A 24646-nucleotide genomic window follows, 5' to 3' on the forward strand; every position below is an offset into this window, starting at 1 on the left:
TACTACATCCAAAACCACACACCCCAAAAAATCAAGGTAGGGAAAAAATTCTTCAGAGACTGATTAAATTCTTAGCTCCTCTCATTTCATTAGGACATAATACCCTACTAATTTTAGCCTTTTTTTCTCCTAAAAACTAGTATTACACTTGACATTAGGAGTCAGATTTTTGTAAACCACTTAGCAGTTAAGAGATTTCAGCTCCCACGTCTTTTCAAAGCCTCTGAAATTCCTGTTCCATTTCAGTATTCAGGAAAGACAATGAAGATGAATGTCCTCACCAATAAGCATTAACTTGACTAATAATAGAAGAAATTGAAACTTCAAGCAAAAATACAACCATGAGAATGAAGTTGTGAGTAAAAACCAACAAACAAACAAACTCAACAACTGAGTATCTCCAATACCTAATATCAGCAGGTTTTTTCTCGCAGAAATGATACACTCTCAATCAGAAGAATGTAGTTGAATTAATCTCTCTCCTTATGGTCTCATAACCACCTCCCCAGCTCTGTTTTCAGAGCTCATCTCCCACTTTCTAAAGTTATCTTACAAGTAAACACACCTGCTTCCTAACCTGTGCTTTGGGTGCAGGGGAATCCACCACCACTCAGTCCAACACATCCTTATTGCAATGGCACCTCTCACTTCCTTGTTCCATAAATAATCACAGAATTTACCAAATTTACCAACTAAATGCATGACTGGTAAGATACTCCAAGTTGTATTTGTTAACCTCTAGTAGTTACCTACATTTTTCTCAAATTCTTGTGAACATTAATTCTTTAGCTGGGGGATTTCCCAAATGACTGCATCAGTTAAAGTAAATGCCACATCAAATTAAATATCCAAACCTAGGAAGGATTTAATAAAGCTACTGATTGTTAACAGCTGCTTCCATATAGCATGGAGGCTCCAAATGTATATTAACATATTACAGGGAATACATTAACAACAAAGGCTGTATGATTATGTTACTGCATAGATTACACAGTAATTAATGAAGTTTACATATAATGATAATGAAATTGCATTTTTTTTAAAGAAACAGGAAAGCTCTGAAAGGAAACTATGAACAAGCTTTTCCATTTAGTCTGTCTGATAGTTCATATTCACAAGTTTATATTCATTATAGTTCATAATTCATAAGTAAGTCTGTTCTATTTGTAAGCTGGGACAGTGCATCAATAGAAGTAAGATGCTGCAATTTAGCTTTTAGTGGTGATTTCTTATCAAGTGAATATTTTTGTTTTTCTACATTAGCAGTTTGCATACCGACTTCATCCTGGATCTCCTCAGCTACAGCAGGCACATTGTAGAGGAAGGAGAGAGACTGATTCATGCGTTCATATATCACACGTAGATGTGTCATAACCTAAAGAAATGAAAATATTTTATGGAGGGGAATACTAATACTATTATTAGTAGCCATTATCAAAAATTTTACAAATTTTTTTTTTTTTTTTGCAAAGCAATACAGTTTTTACTTGAAGTAGGAATAATATGCTCCATGTGCTGAAACTGTCAAATGCATTGCGATATTCACCTCTCCTACACAAGTAGTGTGCTAGACATTCCTCCATAGCAAATACCTGAAACAGCATGGGAATGAAATAACTTAAAGCAAGAATTTACATTCGCTGTGGGGGTACACAAACAACTACTGTAGCAGAAATTCACAGCCTCATTTACTCTCCAATAATGTGTACACTTGCCCAATACTGTAATCTTCTGCATGCCATTCAAGCCAAGTGAGGCGCAACTGATTGCTGGATCATAATGTTTTTGTTTTTTTTTTTTTCTCCTTATTCTAACACTGCAAAAAGAAACAGCTATTCTCTGAAGAAAGACTGAATGCTCTCGTTGAAAGCATTTGAAAACATTTCAAAAAATATTTTCAACCAGAAGCATTATTGTGTTGTCCCAGGTGATTCTGTTGCCTCAGGTTGTGCCTCCATGCTGCTACGGGTGGAATTTCAACATCCCACAATAATCCTCCCCAGGGTGCTCTGCAGGTATCACCTCTCTTCAACAGAAAGGAAAACAGAAGTGCATTCTGGAAGACATAGACTACTGACAAAGGCAATTTTAAGCCCAAACAGGAAAATAGGTTACATACAGCAATTTCAGTGAAAAAATTTATGCTTCTGAACAATTTTGTTTTTCCATTTTCCACTGAAATAAAAACACCCTGGTAGATCCTCCAACCTACATTCCTTCGACCTTCTGACCTATTCAAGAAGCAAAGATGTTATGGAAATACACATTCCTATGGCAATATACAAAACAATAACTGCATTTCTTGTATCTAAATGTCACTTTCCATTCTTCATGTGTGCTGCCAAACAGCTTGTAGTCTGCAAAATTCCATTGGTTTTTGTGATTTAACAATCCAATGTTTTAGAAATTAAAGTAATGTAAAATGTAAAAGGACATGCTATCGTATTTAAGAGAAAACCAAGATTGCTGCAGAAGATGCTTAGAAGTGTGCATTTTTAACTCTAGTAATTTCAAGCTAGCATGATCTCCATGCACAAGTCTGGCTGAAATAGCTGTTTCATAATTCTAATATGCAAATCATGCCATTCAATGAGGTATATGGTTTTGATTTGGCTCTTAGCAATGCCAATCAGTTCATAACTGCATTGCTGGAACAGAGGCAGATTCTGCAGATATTACAGCACACGCTTTTAGCAGCTTATCCGTTCTGCCTACAATTTTAATTGCTGTTTTGAAAGCCAGCTATATCTTGTGTTTTTTTGCTTCCTCACTCTCCGTGATTTACAAAGATAACATAAAAGCTGTTCCAAAACACACACATTGAGGACTGCAGTAACATTCAGCAGTTAAAACGCCACAAACTACCATGCACATTTTAAAAATTATGTTAAACTCGAGTGCATTGCAGTAATCACATTTATAGACATTACAAGTACCTCTGCAATGACTACAGAAAGGCTGGTTGCAGTCAGATGGCTGTACCACTTCTGGTTTTGCTGCTTCAGCTGAGTGAAGCATAACCATATGTGTTAGCTAAATCTATTACAAACATTTTCCTCGAGGTATTATTTACCAAAGCAGTAATAAAGGCTCTGGGCATTACTGCTCTGGATGGCTTCTTGGGAAGTGCTCATGACTGGCTCACTGTTTTGACAGACAGAAAACCTGCTTTTCAGTTCTTCTCAAAAGATAAATTACACCCACATGACTACTACATCACTTTGTCTTGATCTTCTGCAGGAAAACAGTTTATTTGTTATTGCACCTGAAACTGCCCACAGAAAGTAGCCAAATGTTTTTTAAAAAGTAAGTTGACAGAAAACTCACAATAGTTATGGGAAATGTGACCCCACTAACCCTGAGGGGGGATTACCTGAGATCTAATTTGGGCAGCTTTCTTTGGGTCTACCATCCGGACATGTTCAAAGTGTTTGAGAGTATGCTGTCTGTCTTTCTGCTCAGCACGCACATACTTCTTCAGCATGTTGAATACGTGACGAGGCTGTAGGGAAGAAACAGGAAATAAATGAGTTAAATTTAGAACAACACGTTTTAGTTCCATACATTGGAGGTATGCCCCAAAACAGGAGCACAGAACGATTATTACGTTGCATGCTCAATTGAGATCGATATCTATTAACTATAGTTAAAACTGCAAAAGACTAAAACTGGTTTTATTAAACAGTATCATCTATCAAATAGAATGCATCCAGAATCAAACCAGAAGGTTAATAAACTGCTCAGCACCTGCAGAGAAGATCATCTGAAGGCACTACTCTACCAAAGCCAAGGATCAATCAAACAGATTTGACTGAACAACTTTTTAAAACAAATTCAAGACTGCTCTGTCCTGCTAATACTGCTATGCGAGCAGAAGAAACGAAGAGGAAAGGAATAGCTGAGGTATTTAGGGCACACATCTTCTCAAAGTACCCAACTTGGGTATCAGATTTAACAGTTTATGTATACATTTCAGGTGGTTTTACTTACTGAAAGCCATTAACTATATGCTTCAAGGCATACAACTGAACATGAACAGAGGAGAGAACTGCAGCTGAAGGGAACATGAAAAATATACACAGACTGATGGTACAGCAGTGAAGACTGCAAAGAAGGGAAGTTTTTCCTACCATGAAACTAAGACATTCACTTTTAACTCAGTGTTTAGCGTGACTCTGGAAATCCAGCCCCCCTCACCAACTCTGCTTGCCTGGTTGTGCTTGTGCATTTTTTCTGAAGCTGCTAAATAGTGAGAAAAATTAAGTTGACACGGGTGAGAAGGAAGGGAATGGTGATCTTACTGTGCAGGAAATTAAAGAATGAGCAGAAGAAGGGAGCAGCTTCACTGGGTACTGGTACAGATCCAGAAAAACGGGTGGGGAAGCAACAAAATAAGCATCAGAAGCTCTGTGCACAGCTTCCTGAAACAGAAAGAACTGTGGGCGAAGCTGAAGCTTTAGGAACTTAGATTCATGGTCAAATATAGATCCTAAACTAATTTAACATTTACACAAGATATGAATACTAAGCCATAGAGCTTGAAGAATTTCTTTGCTTGAGAGAGGCAATAGATTTTAAGATGTCCAAAGAAAGTAAAACAAAGGTTATATGAGGATCTTTCAGACAGAGAGATGTGAAATCATTCCCAGTGAAAGGATTAAACTCAGTAGTTCCATGAGAGAAAATTCATTTGTGTGGAAAATAACTCCAAATTACCAAAAGTCAAACAGCCTGCGATGAAGTTGCAAGAAGCCATGAACAAATGTTGAAAAGTAAGCAATCCCTACAACATTACTATAATGGCAAAACAAAATGAAATGCCAGCTGTGACAGTTTATAGGAATAAAGGCTAGAAGACCACTAAGGTTTAAAACAGTAATTTTCTGAAGATAGAAAATAATATTGTTCCCTTTCCTGACATTTCATCATTTGTTCCCCTGAAGCACATCAAGATAGCAGGTTTGTGTACATTAAAGAGAAATGGATTAATTTCTATTTCTTCAAGGAATACTCAAATTGAAGTGTCATGTCTAATGCCAGAAGGATATACATATGTCACTCTGAAAGTAATGCCTCCTATTTATTTCCATAGAAGGTACAGCAGATACAAAGTGCACAATAACACCATTTGACAGAGCAAACTAACAGCTACAGAACGCTATCTTTCAACACAGTCACCACCATCAGCTGTACATTCTCACTAGAACCTGCATGCTGTCCTCATAAAAATCTGCACAAGCAGAGATGACCCAGTATTGTCATCACCACTGCCTCACTGCGCTCACATCCATTTTTTGGTCTCCAGAAATGTACAGCAAGTGTCAATGAATATCAGTGGGTGCCATTTTTTCCTCAGGAAGGAATTCAATGACACATCTTTGATTCACATGCACTTCCACGTCAGATGCCATTGTGCCAGACTGCCCCTCTGCTGCCATCTGTCACATGGCAGCGAAATGTAACAGAATATTTGTAGGAAGGCTAAACTTCTACTGCCATACCACCATCTGCCTCTGACGTCATGGGCCAATATAATATACTATAATATGAGGCATTACTTTTAGAAGAGTCCTCTTAAAATGGCTCTGCTTTTACTTCCTAAAATAGCCATTAAATGTCCCAGATGCAATAGAGATCAGGTCAGACCTCCAATCTTTCCCACAACTTTGAAATGCTATTGGCTAAAGACTTGAGGGCCTTTGCTGAAGGCTAAACTGCTAGGGCTGGTGCCAAGTAGTCACAGACCTCTGCAGGACTTCTCATATCCACCTGTGGATACCATAAACAAGAACCAAATTGAACAGGCAGAAGTTATTTTTCTCCTCTATGCCTAGAATTGCAGATCTGTTGCTTGCAAGCTTCGAACAAATTTGTGGATTAGCAAAAATACCTCTAATCCCAAATCCCATCTCCACACTGAAGTGAACCACTTCTGCTTAGAAATCACACTCATGTACATACTTTTTGCAGCAGGATTTGCCCCCAAACCTCTTGTACCAAGTGGTGGTATGAACTCTTGTAATGTGGTAGAGTGGAACAGCCACACTAAGTGGTCTAGCAGAGGAAAGGAATGGCTCCACAGGCTAGCTCATAAAAAAATATCTCACAGAATAAGTAACCTGTATCAGCCACCAGGGCTACCTAACCATCATGAAATAATACTATTATTTCCAGCTGTATTTGCATTATCAGCTTGTTTTTATCAGCTTTCCTCTAAAAGAGACCAGGATATTCCCAATGTGACTTCCATTATCCGCATGTTTTTAGTTATCTTAAATAACTAAACACTCCTGTTACACGCAGCTTTGAACTATTTCAAGCACATTTAGACATGTCATTTATGCCCATGAAACTTTTTCCACATTTGCTTTTTACCCAACACTTAGCACAGCCAGATCATAGTCCTCTTACAAGCTATTGTAACAGATGAACAGATGACTTGTTATCTGACTGTATTTTAGTATATCTATTCTCTTCTTAGTAAAGCAGTTCTTTGGTGGATATATAGATGCAATCCTGACAACCTATTAAAAGGTTTCCAGCTGTACAAGACAAGCCTAAATCACTGCATCACAAGCAGAAATCACTGATGGCAACTTTTGCTACCCAGTGGTGAATCCCAACCCCACTGACTATTTAATCAGCATGAAATAAAGGTGCCTTCATTTCAGGTAGAATCAGTTTAGAGACAAGATCACTGACATTCTTCTTTAACAATGAAATAATAATATTAATGTTGCAGTTTATGTCCAAATACACACCTATGGGATCTGCTGGCCAAGGGTTGTTCTGTCCTTACCGTGGGCGGCGTTCCCAGTATCAACTACTGGAGAACAAGGGCTCTCTTTCTACTTCATCTTTTAAGACATTTCAAAAGGCAAAAATTCTATGTAATTAAATGCTTCAAAGCACTTCAGAATTTCTGGAGGAAATAAATTGGCACACATAAGCCATATGAAGACAATACTCGTATTGTAACATGACTTAGATTGATAGTACTGGTTTATCAAACACAGTAGAAGAACCCTACAGAAGGCAGCCCACCAGAAGCTGTTCAAACACGATTTTAAATAGTGAGTATTTAGTTGATTATATTCTCTGCTGGTCTCAGCAAGGATTTAGCTTGGTTTTGTTCTAGCCAGCAGAAAATGTTACTTATTGTTTATTTATAAAACAATTAAAATCATTTACAGCTTTCACAACTTTTTCTACACTCTCACTTCTAAGTTTTGGCTCTGCTGCTATTACGATTTCCTTGAAATGTAGATAAGGTAGGTTCATTCACATCTGAAAATTTAGAGAACAAAAACCTAATTCTTTTTCTACAGGTCATTTACAAGAAAATGTAACCCATTGGTCTACTCCTAATCCCAACCTCGCTAAATCATACATGTGGTCTAAAATGCAGTTTCTAACTGCTAAACAGTTTCTAACTGGTAAAATATGCACACATTTATTTTGTGCATACACATATATGACCTCTACATAGAATCTACCTTATCATTTCAGATTTTAAGGGAGTTGTGAAAAAGTGCTATTTCACTGAGCCTGGAAAACAGAAACATCAAAATTATTTAGGATTGCTACAAATATAACCTACGCTCTCTCTGTAGAAATTCAAAATACTTTCTGCAGAGAAACAACATGAAAACCATCCGAATGTACTTCTGTGTATTTAAAATACAACCTCCCATGTCTGTGTGCCATGGAACTTCTATGGGAAGTTCTGAGCTGGCTTGTCATTTTGATCAAAATTCACTCTAAACCAGAAAGGAAAGATCCACAATGCTGTATTTTAATATTTCATCTTGCCTTTGGAGAAACATCAATCACCACTCCTTTCTGATTACTGCTCTTGAAACGTGCAACAATTGTTTCTTTTCATTCCATTTTTAAGGATACCTTATATACTATATTAGGTATGCATTTTAACTGCTATGTTATTGATTCATGGGCTGTATTTGATACTGGAACTGCAGTTCATTTTAGGAACATTCAAGGATGGCTGGCTAGGATGATAGAAAGACTTTTCATTCATGTGAAACCCCTATCCTACATTTTATGTCAAGTTAAAGATGTCTTCTCAATATTTCTGCTAGTTTGTAAGAAAGTGTATTACCACACATAACGAATACATTGCTATTAGCACTCAAAACTTCCCACTGCCTTCTCTCTCAAGGATTTTCCTGAGAAAGAACAAAGTGAAAACAGTATTTGATGCCACCTCATCATTCGCTTTGACAAGATTTAAATTTATTCAACTCTGACAAACTAAATTTTGTGTCTGCTCTTGTAAAACGTTGGATTTTAGTTATGATGAATCTGCCAAAGTTTTGCAGACTGTAATATCCAGTTGGAATTGCCTCTCTGACTTTAGTTGCTCATATGAGAAATCCTACTGGGCAAGATGAGGTGTATGACTATACCACACGCTCAACTCCTCAGACTAGAGAAAAAGCAGGGAAGTGTGGTTTTATTCACCTAAAAGCTTCAGAAAACCTTAATTAAGCAACCATCTTTCTCTATCTGACCTGGTTTAAAAGCTGAGCTAAAATCCATGCTGTCTATTTTTATAAAGCCCACAAAATTCAGCACAAAACTTCACAGAAATTGTAACTTTACATGTTTAGGTGAGCAGGATGGAGAGTGGAGTATTAGAGTTGGACTGATCTCTCCTATAGCATGGAAGGATTTTTATCAGATCAGCAGTTATACTTTTCCCTGCCTCCAACTGTGTATTTCCCCAGTGACCTTGCTGGACCCAAAAAAGTCTTTGAACTTCCAGAACACAGAAGCACTGAGTGAGGACCCTTCTGCAGATCTTTCTTCCAAGTCCAAATAGCAGAACATGACTAGTTTCAGTCCACAGTAAGCTCTCACCAAAGGAACAAACTCAGGGCACAAATGGTACCAGAAAGGACATTAAGGGAAACAAGAAAATATACAGGAAATAAATTCAAATGGGTTAATGTACAAGCTAGGGCTGATGTTAATTATCCCTGCTCTGAACAGCAGTAATTTGCATCTTAGTGAAACAGTTCTGAAGTGCAAGAGAAACATTTTAAACTGAATTTAATTACTATATGCTCATTTTACTCTGTGCAAAATATAAGGAGGTTAATTAATTACTGTTCACAGATTTCCTGTATGTTTCCTTGCTCTGAAACCCTTTATTTCACCACTGTGAACTGCATTTTTTTTCACCATACCTCCTCCCCCTGACTTCCCACAGAGAATGAGCCTCTGCTACCAACAAAGATTAAACAGGGAGACATAAATCCAAATAAATTTGACATGCACATGAGAAAGGAAATATATGCAAATTATAGAACCAAGTTGCTTGCAGAGACTGATGCATTTGAATTCTTCTATTTAACTTCCAAAATGAAGGGGGAAATCTCCAACTGTTTTAAAAAGTAGAAGCGTATTAGTTCCAACTGCCATTAATCCTCCTTTTCTGTACTAAGACCATCAAGTGGGATGAAACAATATGGCATTTTGACACTGGATACTGAACAGCTACACCCTGTTTTCAAAGCCAACAGAATATAGCAGCACAGTTAAGCCTGTACTGGGAAGTAGAGATGAGGATAAAATTTAACTTTCTAGGCATCTTGCATGACAGTGCTTCTGAGAAAACAACAGAACAAGCACTTGGTTTTGACAAAAAATTATGTTGTAATAGACCTTGAAGTTACGTTATTTCATTTCTGTCATTCATTTCTGAACGAATTTCCTGACTCCCTTGCTGCTCAGAGTGGTGTCCTGACAAGCTCTTGTGGCACTGGCATGGACAATGATTCCATGTAACATCTGAAAAACTCCTGCAGAAGAGATAGGATATGTGGACAACACATCCAAGTGATTAAACAGCACACGAAAAACACTACTTCCCCCGCCAACACACTTACTTACTTCAATAAAAAACAACAACTCCTTTTTCAGTTTAAACTCTAATATTCTTCTAATTTTATTTAAGAGACCTTACCACTTTAAGTACAGACTTGTACAAAGTAGTTGACACGACATACTTGTCTCAAACTGGAAAGATTTGACAGATGGACAACTCAATGGATAAGGAATCGGCTGCATGGTCACACTTGAAATGTTGTGGCTTCATGTCCAAGTGGAAATTCATGATGAGCAGTATTCCTCAGGGGTCCATACTGGGACAGGTGCTGTTTAGCATCCTTGTCAATGACAAGGACAGCGGGATTGAGTGCACCCTCAACAAATTAGAGGACAGCACCAAGTTATATGATGTGGTTGTCATGCTGGAGAGAAGGGATGCCATCCAGAGGGACCTTGACAAGCTTGAGAGGTGGGCCCATGTGAACTTCATGAAGTTCAGTAAGGCCAAGTGGAAGGTCCTGCAAGTGGGCCAGAGTAATTCCAAGCACAAATACGTGCTGGGCAGAGAATGGATTGAAAGTAGCCCCAAGGAAAAGGACTTGGGGGTGCTGATTGATGGAAAACTCAACACGAGCTGGAAATGTGCACAAGCAGTCCGTATCCTTGGCTGCACCTAAAGAAGCAAGTGAGGTGACTGTCCCCTTCTGCTCTGCTCTCACGAGACCCCACCTAGAATACTGTGTTCATCTCTGGGGATGCCAATACAAGAAGGACATGGATCTGTTGGAGATGTCCAAAGAAGCCCATGAGCATGATCAGAGGTTTGGAGTGCCCCAGCTATCAAGACAGGCTGAGAGAGTTGAGGGCATTCTGACTGGAGAAGAAAACAGAATAATTCCTTTAGGATAGTTTTCAGATAGAGTTACAATCACACAAGGCTCAACTTCATAGCAAGAGCTGATTGCCTGAAGCCAAACGTGAAACTGCATCTGAGGTGAACTCCTCAAAACCACAAAGCAGAAGAACAGGACCTGCAGCCCTTCTGTGAACTCAAACATCTCACTTTCAGTTCTGATTGGCAGACACCTATCTCCTAAAGGAAGCTGCATACCAGCCCGTAACTTGCAAAAAAAACTCTGGAGTCCAAGCCCTTCACTACACTTGTAATAGTCAAAGATTACAACACACAGCATCTCACAGTCAGACCAACTAACATCCTCCATCCAATTTAATACACATATGCTTCATTTTCAACAAATCGCTATGCTGCAAAATACTGCCTAATTCTTCATACAGCTATTCTGTGACAGACAGGCAACTCAAGATTACTCTTTTACTTCACAGTTTTGCAAGAGGTGGAGAAGAAGTTTGATGATGATAAAGAATTGTGATTACGATCATTTTTCCATGCTCTCTGAATGAGCAGGTTTCTCTATGAAAGGAAATTCACTTAAAATATATAATTTTACCAGGGTAGTCAATATTGATGTAATTTCCTATGAGATCAGATTTAGGAACTGGTGGATCCATCTTACACTAATCACTCAAAAGGCTTTTAGTCACATAATGTTTTTCCCATCTAGGAAGCATTCAAGAGATGAGAGTTATGTAAAATATTCAACTGTTTTCCCATAGGATTCACAAAGATTCTCATTTTTATGAAGGCTACAGACTGGCTGTTTAAAGATTAAGCAAAAACATCACAGATATAGTGTCTTTAATAATTCCATTCAAATCCACATTCTGCATTTAGTGTTTACAGCACTAAAAGCCATCATATCAAACAGCCAAATTTGAATTGCCAGTGGGGTATTTTCACACCATCCAACAATCCTTCCAAAATCATTCTCCAAACGTTTAAACAATTCAGTATATGAAACAAGAACACAAGCATCCTTTATCCTTAAACTCCCTCTTGACCTAACAAAGCATCCTACTGCATACCACTCAGAATGACTGCATCCTTTATCAGGATCTGCAAACGGCTACAATTTCAGGCATTTTCATGCCATTTACCTAGGTATCTATGTGTATGTATGTAGGTATCTACCTACATGTAGGTACAGGGTGCGTGTCTGTGTTCGTATTTGTGTGCACACAGTATGTCAAAACTTTAAACTTTCAAACTGTCTGATAGCTGCAGTAGATACTGCACAGTCAGTGCTTCATTGCTGGTCTTCATTTGGTATACATTCTTCTTCCACAGGATGACTAGACTGACCTTGACACAGTCAAATGATGGTGATATTGCACTTACTCGGGGTGGGACAGTCTGCAATGCTGTGATGTAGTTCTCCAGAGCAATGCGGCGACGGTCATTCAGCATGGCCTCCACCCGTGCCATGTGAGTCTCCACAAGCTGTTGCCTTTCATTTGCTGCTTCTTGTTCCAGAGATTCCACTTTCTCCTGGAAATGCTGAAAAAAACCACTCATCACAACAGAAGCAGTGAAGACACCAGCAGAGAACAATAGACATGAAAAATCTGCCTGCAAATCGCCAAAATGATTCCACATGTCAGTCTGGCTTCTAGAACTTGTGTGCTGAATGTCCCTCTTATTGATTCCAGTAGGACTTGCTTCTGAACACCTGGCCACAATTTTTTTTAATCTGTCAAACATTCCTTACATGTTCAGCACAACCACCAGTGTATCCTTCACACAACCACTGTGACTGTGTTTAGTGTTAAGGAATTCAGTATAGAAAAGGATGGAGTTTGACAAGACTTCATCTCCTGCAATCACAAAGGCTTTCCACGTATCAAAGTGACTTTACAAACAAATCTACGTAGTGGAAAAAAAAATTCAACCTGTGCAGAGTCAGTGTAATTCCTTATAAATTGGCCACCAGGAAGAAAAATTGAACCCAGACTCATTTCATTAAAGGAAAAGCTTGAGTGGATATAATGCAGAGAGAGCAAAGTTGTGGGATTTAATATGCAAAGCAGTTTGATTCTGAATGTTACTTTTTTATAGTTTTGCACTGAGATCATTCTAGCAGTACTGAATAATATCTAGAACAGCCACAGTGGCTTTCAAGTAGTGTCTGGCTTGTCAGAGTTTTTGAATTATAATATAATTTTGTATAAAAGATTTTTTGGCAGGGAGTTTCTTCCAGATTAATCTGATGGTGATTCCTTCTTCAAATCATATTTTCCATCTCTACTTTGAGATTACATCCCATAGCTTACTAGTTTATCACAGCCTAAATTCTGAAAAGGCCTTGTGGGAACTGATTTGTCAGTTCTCACTGATGAGAAGTCAAAATTCTCTCTTCTGCACTTTTGTTCCAGGGATTGGGTGATAAGTATAGAGACACCAGCAGCTTCTCACAGCTGGAAACAAAGATAGTAAGAGCAGAAAATAACATTAAATCTTCATGTAAATATGTTTTGAAATTACATCACCACTCACAACCACTGCATTTTAACTGCAGTCCCAGTTGATAAGGTTGCAGAAGTGTTCTTTTTTACCTGAATAACAGCTTTCTTGTCAGCCTTTGGCAAGTTCTTTGCTTGGCGTTCTGCCTCCTCCCATTCTCTCATGACCTAACAAACAAAACAAGGAGTGTGAATTTCAAATTTTCTTCTCTCATCTCAGGACTCAGCAACTGCCAAGCACTGTATTTCACACAATCATCTTTTTATATTCTTCCCCCTCCTTACATTGCTACAAAAAAGCAATTGCAACAAAGGTAGAATCCTGTTATTAATTTAAACAAAGACTGAATTTCAGTATTTGAACATCATGACAAGCTCTCATAACTTCACAGATGTTAGTCAACCTTCAAGCAAAGGAAGTGGAATCTCTATGGGTGAATACACCAGATCATTTTCATCTCAGACAAAAAGGAAAACGTTTCCATCTGTAGTCAAAAGGAGCAAATTTCCACTCATTCTATGTGACAGTTTTGGGTGCATCAGAAAAACGTTTAGCTTTGGACTATCTCATCTGCCTTTGAATAGGACAGATGAAGATCTACATGCAATTTGTGTCAGCCTGTTCAGAATTAGGTGCCAAATATTTCAAGAATTGAAATTCTCAAATATTACTCTTAACTAGCTGCTCATTACATCTGAAACCTTCTCATGGTCTTTGTCAGGGACCTTCCTCATTTCATGCCTAGAGAGTCATCTCTTCAGCTCAAATTTGTGATGGAGCAATTGCTGTCACCAAATGCAGTGCACACAGATAAGTGGCTTGTTTATGTGAAGGTTTAGCATGATGTCAAAAGACTGAAGAAACAGAAGTAATTTCTCAAAATGCACATTTCCTTCCCATCCTTACCTGAAAACACACTTTCATACCATTTGTATCAGAAATTCTCAAACATATACTTTCCAATGGGGATTTAAGAACAGCTTATAGTTCATACACATAACTAAAATTTTACCAGAATAAATACCAAAGACAAGACAAAGTGCTGTGTCTCATGCTTGCAAGTTAAGCCTCAATCACAGAAGATTTTAATCCTTCTCCAACAAAGCAGTACAGGAGAGCACAAAGCAAAAAGCCAGTTAGAGTGTCATGATATATTCTGGAAAAAATGGACTAGTGTTTGGAGTGCTGATCTATGTTAAGGGTGCATTAGGTATTCATCTCTTAATTATGCACTTAGGCTATACCATTGTCATGGCCGAGAAATCTTAATTCAATCACAAACAGCATCTTTCTAGAGAGCTGTTACATCACCAGTGCCAGGACATGACCCAGAACCCAGCATTAATTTAAGTCATAAATTAAAATAATACCAGTTAAAACTTGAGCATTGACTTAGACTAGCAAAGCTCAGATTTTCTTCTCCCACCCCTTCTTTTATGTCTGCAAATCTCATGTCTGACATCTGTTTAATACTCTTTTTCACTCTGAATGAGCATCAGTGGGTTTGGGAACAACAGTTCCTTGCCATTTTATGCCTAAAATAATCCTGAAAAGTATAAAGACAAAGACACTCTGCTAATCCACATGATGAAAACAAGCCTTATGGATAATGCAAGAAGGAGACCTTTGGCTAGAATAGGTCTTCCTGTCTATTTATTTCTTTAAATCTTTTAAAGCATTGAAGGCGGGATGACAAACTGACAGCCTACACAGCTAGCTGGGAGGAATACAAATTACTGGATTCAGTGTCCAGTTCCAGTGCAAGAACAAATGGCTTGTGTAAAAAAGCACAGAACAACATGGCTGTTTGCAGAAATAATATTCAATTTAAAGATTACAGAAGTTCCGTTTTGAGTTTTGTTTCTGCAATTGGGAAGACTTTAACAGTTGAAAGCAGTGTGGATGGGGAGGGAGTGTGTGGATTCGTTCTAACTAACTAAACAGTTGCCCTACAGATATCTATGGGCAAATGCTAATACCAAGGAAAATTGTGAGACTCTTACTGAAGGCCATACCTTTACAGAATTATGAGAGATTAGCAAACGTACCACTGAGGTCCATGGAAAACCATCAAGCAGAAAGGAAAAAAAAAATCATTCTTCAGATATGGCTGCGCAGAAAAGGCTGAACTTGTTCTATGTGCAGTTATAAACCTATCCTCTTTTACTGAAAGCACAGACCTATCAAAGCCATATAGATTTATAACTCTCCAAGGTTTGGCTGATTTGTACCAGGAAAATGACAATTTCTGGTTAAGATTTAAGAAGCAAGCTGCTTCAAAGTCAAACTTCTTCAGGACTTGCGATTTACTGCCTGGTAGATTCCTTTAGAAATTGGGCCGTAGAGGACAGCAAGAGGGAGAAAGGATGCAAGAAAAGTGTCATTCTCTATTAAGAGAAATGCTAGTACAAATGCTAGCAAATACTAGTACTAAGTACAAAATCTCATTACACTGAAACCAGTAGAATTTATTCACATTTTTTACAGCGGTGCACAGAAGAATACAGCAATGAAAGAATTTTGGACAGGCATTTGGATTACACCAATCACAACAGAAGAGGTCCTTGACTTAAGGCTTGCTTAGTTAGCTTGACAAAGCCATTACAATACGATGCCTATGTTTGTCAAGGGATTTTCTTGCACACTTAAGTCTTGACTCTTTTCCTGGTAATAACATCATTAGATCTCTTCAAAAAGCCTTGAGCGTAACTGGGGGTGGGTTGGTATTTGTGTTCTCCTAACTAAGCTAACAGTTTTAGAGAAGGAAAGAGCAAAACACAAAGTGTTTTGGCTATTGTCAGAGACAAAGTATCATTAAGTTCCTGTCTTAAGTACTAACACACAAAACAGCTGAGCCAGAGAGATCCAGGGAATATGGTGCTATAAGTCAGCAAGTACCTCAAAGATGTGGGAACAAGTAGCATGCAATGACTCTTAGCGCTGTTGAACAGACGGACAACTCTGGTTACCCACGTCCTCTTACCGATCAACACCAGATCAACTGGTGTTGCTGATGCAACTCTACCTGATAAACAAATAAAGGAGCTCTGATATCACTCTGGCACCCCTCCAAACACACTGACTGCTGTCATGCTTGGTCATGCCCTTGGTATGAGATAAGAAGTGTACTTTATATGTTATAAGAAACTTTTAATTATCATTTACTAAGGGAGGCTTCTTCCAAAAATGCTTTAAAATGTAGGTACACTGTATACTGAGGGAGAAGCTGTAAAGTAAGCAGCCCATGATTAACTGAAGCCTGAATACAGAGAAATTACTTTCTGAGTTGTTTTTGGCCTTATCTTCTTCTCCCAGGTGTCTAGACACAAACAATAGATTTTTCTGTACATCTTTTGAAGACAAACAGGATCAAACACTTTGGTTTAGACCCACTTTGTGTTTCATTTTTAAAACTATCCTCTCAATGAAATCTTGAACCAACACTCGGCTTTTGCGTTTATGTTCAGCCAGGTTGAGGACCGTAGTGCTTTCAGATGCTTGCCTTGGAACTGCAATTCCAAGAAGTAAGGCTATTGTCAGAGACAAAGTATCATTAAGTTCCTGTCTTAAGTACTAAGCACAGTATGGTCCCCAAAACACTGTCAATAGTAATATAACAGGAAGAATAAATTCAAGCCTCCAGGATGTCTCAAGATGTTTTGCTGAGGAGAACAAAAAAAAGTTTAAATATACTGCTCCCTTGACTAAGATTCAATATTTGGTTTCACCGGGCTATTTACCAGCAACTGTTTAAGTGAGGGAATTGTACTGTGTTAACGATCTGGAAAAAGAAAGAGGAAAAGGAGGATTGTATCAAAGCAGGAAACAGCTAGGGTAGCCTGAGATAAATAAACATAACTTCTCCTTGTTACATATAAAAGAACAGCCAACATCTAAATGTTGCATGCGATTGGTTGCCCTGTTTGCATGGGAATGTAGTTGTCCTGGTAACTTGGAAACCCAAGAAAAGTTAAAAATCATATGCTGATGTAATGTGCTTTACAATACTGCCTAGAAAAGTTTATAAGCATTGTTCCCCCTGGTGTGTGCAGATATAAAGGCAGAAAAACTTGGTGGTCTGAAGGCATGGACTCCTAAGAGCAGAAGGGATCTAAATGGCGTGAACTAGAGGTGTATCAGGTCACTGTATAAAAAGAACATTTTCTAAGAGTGGACTTTTCTGCTCCTTCTCAGCTTTGAAAGAAACAAACTTTGAACTACTATGTGACTAAACAAAAAGGAATAAATATATTCAGTGCAGCTGGAGGGCAGAGCTAGAGTCTCACGATCTTTAATTTTAAAGAAAAACGTGACACAAAAGTTCAGTTAACTTATTCAGCATTATTTTCAATATAACAAGTAACAACTTCAAGTTAATTTTTAATTAAAAGCATGCTAAGAAAATTCATGATTTTAAAAAAAGTGTGAAACCCAAATTTTAAACAAATGGCCAGAGAAGAAGACTGGTATGGGACACAAAGATATCACAGTTCCCACTGGAAACAAGACACAGACTGGTAAGCTTCTACCTACATCTACCTGCTAGGAAGATCTTTTCTTCTTAGAACAATCAGTGGGAGGGGTTAGTTCAGTGCTGTACAAGACATTACTCACAGTGGCAAAAACTAATTTTTAAAAACTTATGTGAATTTTCTTCTTAAAAGCTCTGCAGGTGTTTTGCATACTTCATATGCAAAAACAACTCAAGACATATAACTTTACACTGCAATTTAATCATCAGCCTGGGCATACTACAGATCAATTCTGTCTTTCTTGAGGTTCCTATTGTGCTGCTCTTTCCCAGATCTGATTTAGGTTGCTGAACTGTCCAGAGCTGGTTTATTTTTTTTTTTTTATAAGAGTGACATGGCAATGAGATGAGGGAGCTGACCTGCCTCACCCCACAGCTGTATGCTCATTAGTGTTGACAGCAAGGATGGCTGGGAACGTGCTAACGAGGGCTGAACACACGGCAGCACCAGCATGATCTTCCGTCAAACTCTTGAACCACAGCATTCATTTATAAAGTTCCCCCAAATGCACATGGTTGAATGTGCAGAGCATTTACCCACAAGTTTTCTGCAGCTGCAGTTCAGTAGCTTTCCCAGTTAGCTTTGTTAGCCTCAAGCACTGACAGTGTTCTCTCCTATGTATTTCATTACTTCTTCTGCACAAACCTTTCAGCTTTGTAGAAAATAAATACACAGTTTTAAATACTGTAGAAATAGAAATACTGCCCTTTATTACTCAGATCAATCTTTACACTGCATATTTAATGTTAGAGGCAAACCTGAAAATAAGCAGAGAGTTCAAGGACTGTTTTGTGAAAGGTTGCCTTCCCTACTGACTGCCCTTCCATTTCAGGGCACTTGTCTTGACAGCATACCAAAAAGGGCTTCTTCAGGAAAGGGAAGGGAATAAGTGGCTGCAGAGGACTAAATGTCTCAGCTGCAATGAGCTGCTGCCTTAGTGGGAGCACAGCACATCTCTGTCCCATTAACTACTGCTCATCCGGCTCGCTTTCCTGCTGACCCACACTGCTCTTGAGCTTAGTCTCCAGCTGCACCCCTTCCTGCTACCAGCTCAGTTACAGGTCATCTCCACGAAACTGTTTAAACTTCCAAGGGAAAGATAATATGACCAGACTTTTAACACTTTAACAAGCATTAATTTGGATCAGTTTCTTCTTTGTAAGAAAGAGATGCCCTCTTTGTGCTATGATTCTTCTGAAGTGGAGGCTAGATAAAGAACACTTATGTTGCTACCTTGTGTCATATCTACTGTACGGGGTCTCAAACAACAACTGCTTCATGTAAGATGCCCCTGGCCTACTTATAAGAAGATATATATCTACAGTGCTAGTAAGGGAGACTTTCTGAGTCAATTTCAGGCTTAGTCAAACTTCATAGTGAAAAGCTAATGGATAATGTGTCAGTAACATAAGGAAACTGAAAATGCAACAGAGGGTAAAGTTACAAGACAAAAATATACTGAAGTATCTATATGATATACAAAGCTCATCTGAATTGTACTACATTAATTCTTTTTAGTTGATCCATCTTAAAAAAAGTACTTATATCACAGGCTGCCCTTTAAACCTTCTATAGTTTTTCTTCATTGTTACTGAAGTAGAACTATCACAATTTTTATTGGTATTTCTATTACAAACTCCATTTCTGAAAGAATAAATAGCTCATCTCCTAGTGTTCAATAAGATTAAAAACAGTACATAGTTTCAGGCTACACAAAACTCTCTGGTTTAAGGAAAATAAAAAGGATTGAGTCAGTTGGATTAGTTGAGATCAAAAGCACTGATTTTTTTCTCTTTGCTTTGGCATTAGATGCATTTTATGTTACATCGAGGCTCAAGAGCATTAGATAAATATATACAAGCTTAAGTTACCCCAGGGCATTACCATGTATACATACACCTGGAAAATGAAGCTAATCACATGCAATCTAGTTTAGTCTCTGCAAAAGAAGGATAAATAACAGTGGTCAAGTTCTTTCTTTAAAGATAGGAATAACATTACAAACCAAACATCTTCAAAAAGATGAGAGCAACCGTTAATAGACTTTTTTTTCTTTTTTAGCAGCAGAAATAACTGTAGCAGCTTAGGTTTACAACTGTAATCCAAGCACAAACCTTTGTCCTTGCCTACTAAATTCTTAGATGTATTCAGAAAGGTAGTAACTGGTATATTTACAGCATTGCAGAGGGGCTGGGAACCTCACAGAAGCCTTGAGAAACAGGAAAATGAAAACATCTTATGACTTGAGAGACAAAGCTCTCTACCATATTTGTGGACAAAGAGATCTCCTCTTACCTGAGACATCCTTTCACGATGCTTAGCTTCAAGTCTCTCCTTGGCTTTCTGGAAATGAGCATGTTCATTTTCATCCCCGGGAGTCTCCAAGTATTTGTCAACAGCATCAGGAGTGCTGGCAGCTGTGGTAGGGACTGAGGTAGAATTTTGAGAGAGGGAAGGGAGAAGGAAAAAAAAGCAGAATTCTACTTTAGTACAGATAAAATTTGGTTGAACCAGGAAAGAAACATCTGTTCTAATTTCCATCAGAGTAAAGCCATTAGCGTAACCTCAGAGAAGAATAATAACAACGTGGTTTAGTCAGATAGAGTACATGCAGGAAATACATATAAACATGTAAAAAGATTTCCCTCCCATTATATAATCCAGGAGAAACTCTTCAGAATGAGCAAAGCAGTATCATTCAAATAAGTTAGAAACCATTGCCAAAGGAAAGAATTACAAGGGAAAAAAAAGCCCAGTGCTGACATACATAAAATTGCAGAACACCCTTTGCAGAATGACATGCTGTGTATAGTAGTGTATTTTTTAAAAGGCAAACTGTAACACACTAGTGCCAACACTAATACATTTTAAAGCACCTTTGGACCTCAAGGCACCCTAATGAAATACTTCAAATCCTTCCCTTAATAACAGTTGGCCTCATAGGCATTTACTTTATTTGTAACAACTCTGACTAATAAAGTCCTTCACAGATGCTGGAAGTAATCAGAAAGCATGCGCTAATGACTGGCCATTCCTGTCAGATAACTAGGCAGTACCTATCACACCAGTATTGGAAAGAAGTGCATTTGGGGTAATTCAAGCAACCATCCTTTAATTATGTAGTAACATCCAAAGACTCCTAGATTAAATAGTCTAGCATTTTTGTGCTATGGACATAATAGCAATTAAAAAAAAAATTCTTTAATGATGATTGACCATTTTGTTTCTACTACACTGCCCCTAAAGATCTTTATTTTATAATTAATCTCCCTGGTCACAATTTGTTCAACAACTGATAACTTAGTTTAAAAAACTTATAAAGCAAATAAAGACTGTACACACAGCTGCACAGGATTTCATTAAATTCCTGTGACTACACATACAATAGGTTACTAACACAGGTAATACATTCTACTGTGGATGCTGATAAAGGTAAGAAAAAAACATCAGAATTCCCTGGCTCCATCCTCCAACCTCAAAGTGTTCAGAAGAAGCAAACTTTAATCTGAAGTTTAGACTGAGCTATATCAACCAATATTTACTCTTCCCAATATGTTGAAATATAAAGACACACTGGCTGATATATTTTTTTTTTCTTTAAATCAACAGTTATAAGTACATGGTCCCCATTTGTCAGTCATAGAATCATAGAATGGCCTGGGTTGACAAGGACCACAATGATCATCCAGTTTCAACCCCCTGCTGTGTGCAGGGTCACCAACCAGCAGACCAGGCTGCCCAGAGCCACATCCACCCTGGCCTTGAATGCCTCCAGGGATGGGGCATCCACAGCCTCCTTGGGCAACCTGTTCCAGTGCCTCACCACTCAGTGAAATACATCCTCAAATTTTAAAAAATCTTAAACTAATATACAACCTAATCTTCCATTAGATGTCTAAACTCAAATGCAAAACAAAAACAAACAAAACAATGACCAGAAAACCTTTGGCCTTGATTGCATTTAGGATATCATGACATGCTCCATGTAAAAGGTACAGATGGTTTTAGGATGCTGTTGATGGGAATCTACAAGGAATCCAGTGGAGAAATCACAGATAGCAAAAATTGTCCTTCCATCATTCTCAGATGTTTCAAAAATATTTAATTGCAAGATATACATTTCATAAACCTGTACATTACTAAGTATTGTAACAAACAGGAGCAAATAAGCTTCATGACAAACTATAAAAGTTAAAAAATAGAATACTACTCTTAGTATTTAGTGTCTCTTACAACTTCAGACAATTTAAATCCTATAATACCATTATAAAAGCATAAAAGTGCTTTTGCTTTAAACTTTTCACGATAAGAACTCATCTTCAATGAGTCATGAGTGATTGCAGTATTAGAAATATACAATTCCAAGTGTCAAACCAAGGAAGAGTTAAATGAGATTTTTAAATTAACTACAAGGCAGTCAGGTAAGAGTTCTGCAAATCTCATCTCCTCTGCCAGGTCTTTAATGTACAATGATCAGTGGAAGACAGCTATTAGTGCATACATTAATCTGTAACCTCCTGTTAGCCATCTGTATTTTCACTACTAGAAAAATCAGATCCATGAGCTTACTGTCCCCCATGTGCACAAAAAGTCTAACTGGATTTTAAGACCAAAACTTTCAGTTAGTAAAGACTTCTAGAGCATTAAAGTTGTGCACAAGTGTAGGAAGCGGTTTCTGCTGGGGTGCAGTGCTGCTGGCAGGAATGGCTCTAACCACTGGGGAAAGCAAATTCCAAAAACAACTCATCCAAAACTTGAATGGAGCAAAAACATTTCTGTAATGGCACCAAGTATTTAAAAATATCTTTCCTCTTTAATCTCTCAAGCACCAAACTAATTTAATCTTCATGTTTTTCCTGGAGCTTTAGTTAAGTGTACTACATTTTAATTCCACTTAAAAAAATCAAAATAAAAGTTTACTTAAAACCAGGGAGAAATTTAAAAGCACTAAATTGCAAGGTACTATTATTTACTGGCACAGGCTAACCAAACACTCCTAGGAATGAGCTGGACAAGTTTAAAGCAACACTCTCCCATTATGCCCATTGGAAGCCTGGAGGCATCTGTGAGAAATGTAATATGCTGTTGTGACATTTGACTGACACTGCTGGGTTTGTCTTCCATGACTCTCATTTTTTTCTCTTCAAACTCAGCATAAAACTTAACATTCACAACACAGTTAGGCAAGCAAGGCAGCAAGTTCTGCAGTTACACGGGGCATTGCATAGAAAATTTGCCCTTGCCTAAGCCATCCTCTGCAGGAAGCAGCAGGTTTTGGCACAGGGCAGAAATGAGGAGAAGCTCTAGCATGTAATTCTCCGTCTTTTCCTATCTTTTACAATTCCCCATGCAACTCCCACCTTAAAGTCTGTACAAATATGAATGGAAAGAAGTGATGATTTAAATAACTGTCCAATAAATTATGCAAATTTAACCTTTAATTTACTGAACAGGAAAAAAAGGTCACCAGAATTTGCAGTGAGATCAGTTAAGACAGTTGTACACTTAAGGTTTGATTATCAAAAGCTCCCAACCTGCACATGTGGCCTCTCCAGTGCAGATTTTCCAATCATACACAGGACACTTACCAAGGCAGGGTCAGAGGAATGGAAAATTCCAAAGGGTGAACAAAGAATTCAGATAGCAAAAGAGTTTTTTTAATGTCTAAACCCAAATAAAGCAGTCCAGGCTCAAAACAAGTTGAGGCCTGAAGTACAATAAAGGTCTAATTTCAGTTATGTTAAGAAGCTTCATCATTTACACTCATACATGACTAAGTCAGATACCAGCTTGATTTAGAAAATCTCGAGAGAAGATTTCTAACAGTAATTTTATCAGAATGAAGTAACTGAGGTATAACGGTTTGAAACGGTTTAAAGCAATTCCCTTATGAGTGGTTAGCTATCCACATAATCTGAAATCAGCAGCATTTTTTTTGACAAAATAATCAGTTCTTAAAAACAAATAACCCTACGAGATTTTGATCTTCATATCTACAAAGCATGTAAATGTTTATGTGAGAACTTCTCCATCTGATACTAAAAAGTATACTACCTACAGTATGCTTAAAGACTTGTGATTCCAACATAACTGGAAACCCATTGCCTCAAATGAAAAGAGATACAAAAAAACACTGAGCCTCCCTTCTGCAATATAGCAGAAACATTTTAATGTCTTAATGGCTCTTGGCACAAAATCTATCTTTTCTATTCCAACACGTTTGGGAGTTTTATTTCTATGGATGTATTGCATGTTTTCTCATGGTACATTGGGAACATTTGGTCAGACATCAGATACATGTAAGGATTCCTTAAAAATCTGTAGTCTGATCTCATTTCTGACCACATTTGCTTTTCGAAGGAGGTTTTATTTTCTATGCATTGCTTGTTTTCTAATTCAACTCATTTTAGTATATTGCTTGTAGACTGATTAACAAGTGTGTGTTGATAGCTGTGGAAAAAATGTAGTACCAGATGACATTTTCTTCAAATTTCTACTTGCCAATTCCCAAATAGATTTATTTTTTTTAATTACACTTAGAAGTCCTAGCATTTGTAGAGACATGGGTTCAATAGTAAAGCCAAATTATGTTCTAAATACATTTTGCTATCTAACAATTATTAAATATTAAAAAGAAAAAAAATTGAAAAAATATCCTCTTCCAGATCCTATGTCCTATTTTGCATAAAAATAAACAATCCACATCAGTATCTCCAGTGAAATGAATGAGAGTTACTCACCATGCAGACATAAAGTATAGGAGGTAGATGCCATCTTTCTGGATAAGTGTGGCTGTTGCATGCAATATGGGAAGCTGTTTGTACTGAGAACATTACCTAACTAATATGCAGCATTCAGTGAATGCATTCATTGCTTCTAATTT

The 24646-nt window shown here is 37.8% G+C and overlaps 1 protein-coding gene across 1 annotated transcript in view; it reads right to left on the minus strand.

Annotated features, from left to right (window-relative positions):
- The window catches only part of LOC122156229 (amyloid beta precursor protein), a 158536-nt gene that overhangs the window by 41398 nt on the left and 92492 nt on the right, over positions 1-24646 (minus strand). Inside the window, exons 7-11 of the mRNA XM_042810837.1 lie at positions 20059-20192; positions 13324-13398; positions 12110-12268; positions 3374-3502; positions 1276-1375 (exon numbers count right to left, since the gene is read on the minus strand). Coding sequence (XP_042666771.1) covers positions 1276-1375; positions 3374-3502; positions 12110-12268; positions 13324-13398; positions 20059-20192 — 597 coding nt within the window. The remainder of the gene's footprint in view (positions 1-1275; positions 1376-3373; positions 3503-12109; positions 12269-13323; positions 13399-20058; positions 20193-24646) is intronic.

This window comes from Centrocercus urophasianus, unplaced genomic scaffold (assembly GCF_019232065.1).
Source record: "Centrocercus urophasianus isolate 14NV4802_14NV808 unplaced genomic scaffold, USGS_Curo_1.0 seq_12, whole genome shotgun sequence".
NCBI classification, from domain to species: domain Eukaryota; kingdom Metazoa; phylum Chordata; class Aves; order Galliformes; family Phasianidae; genus Centrocercus; species Centrocercus urophasianus.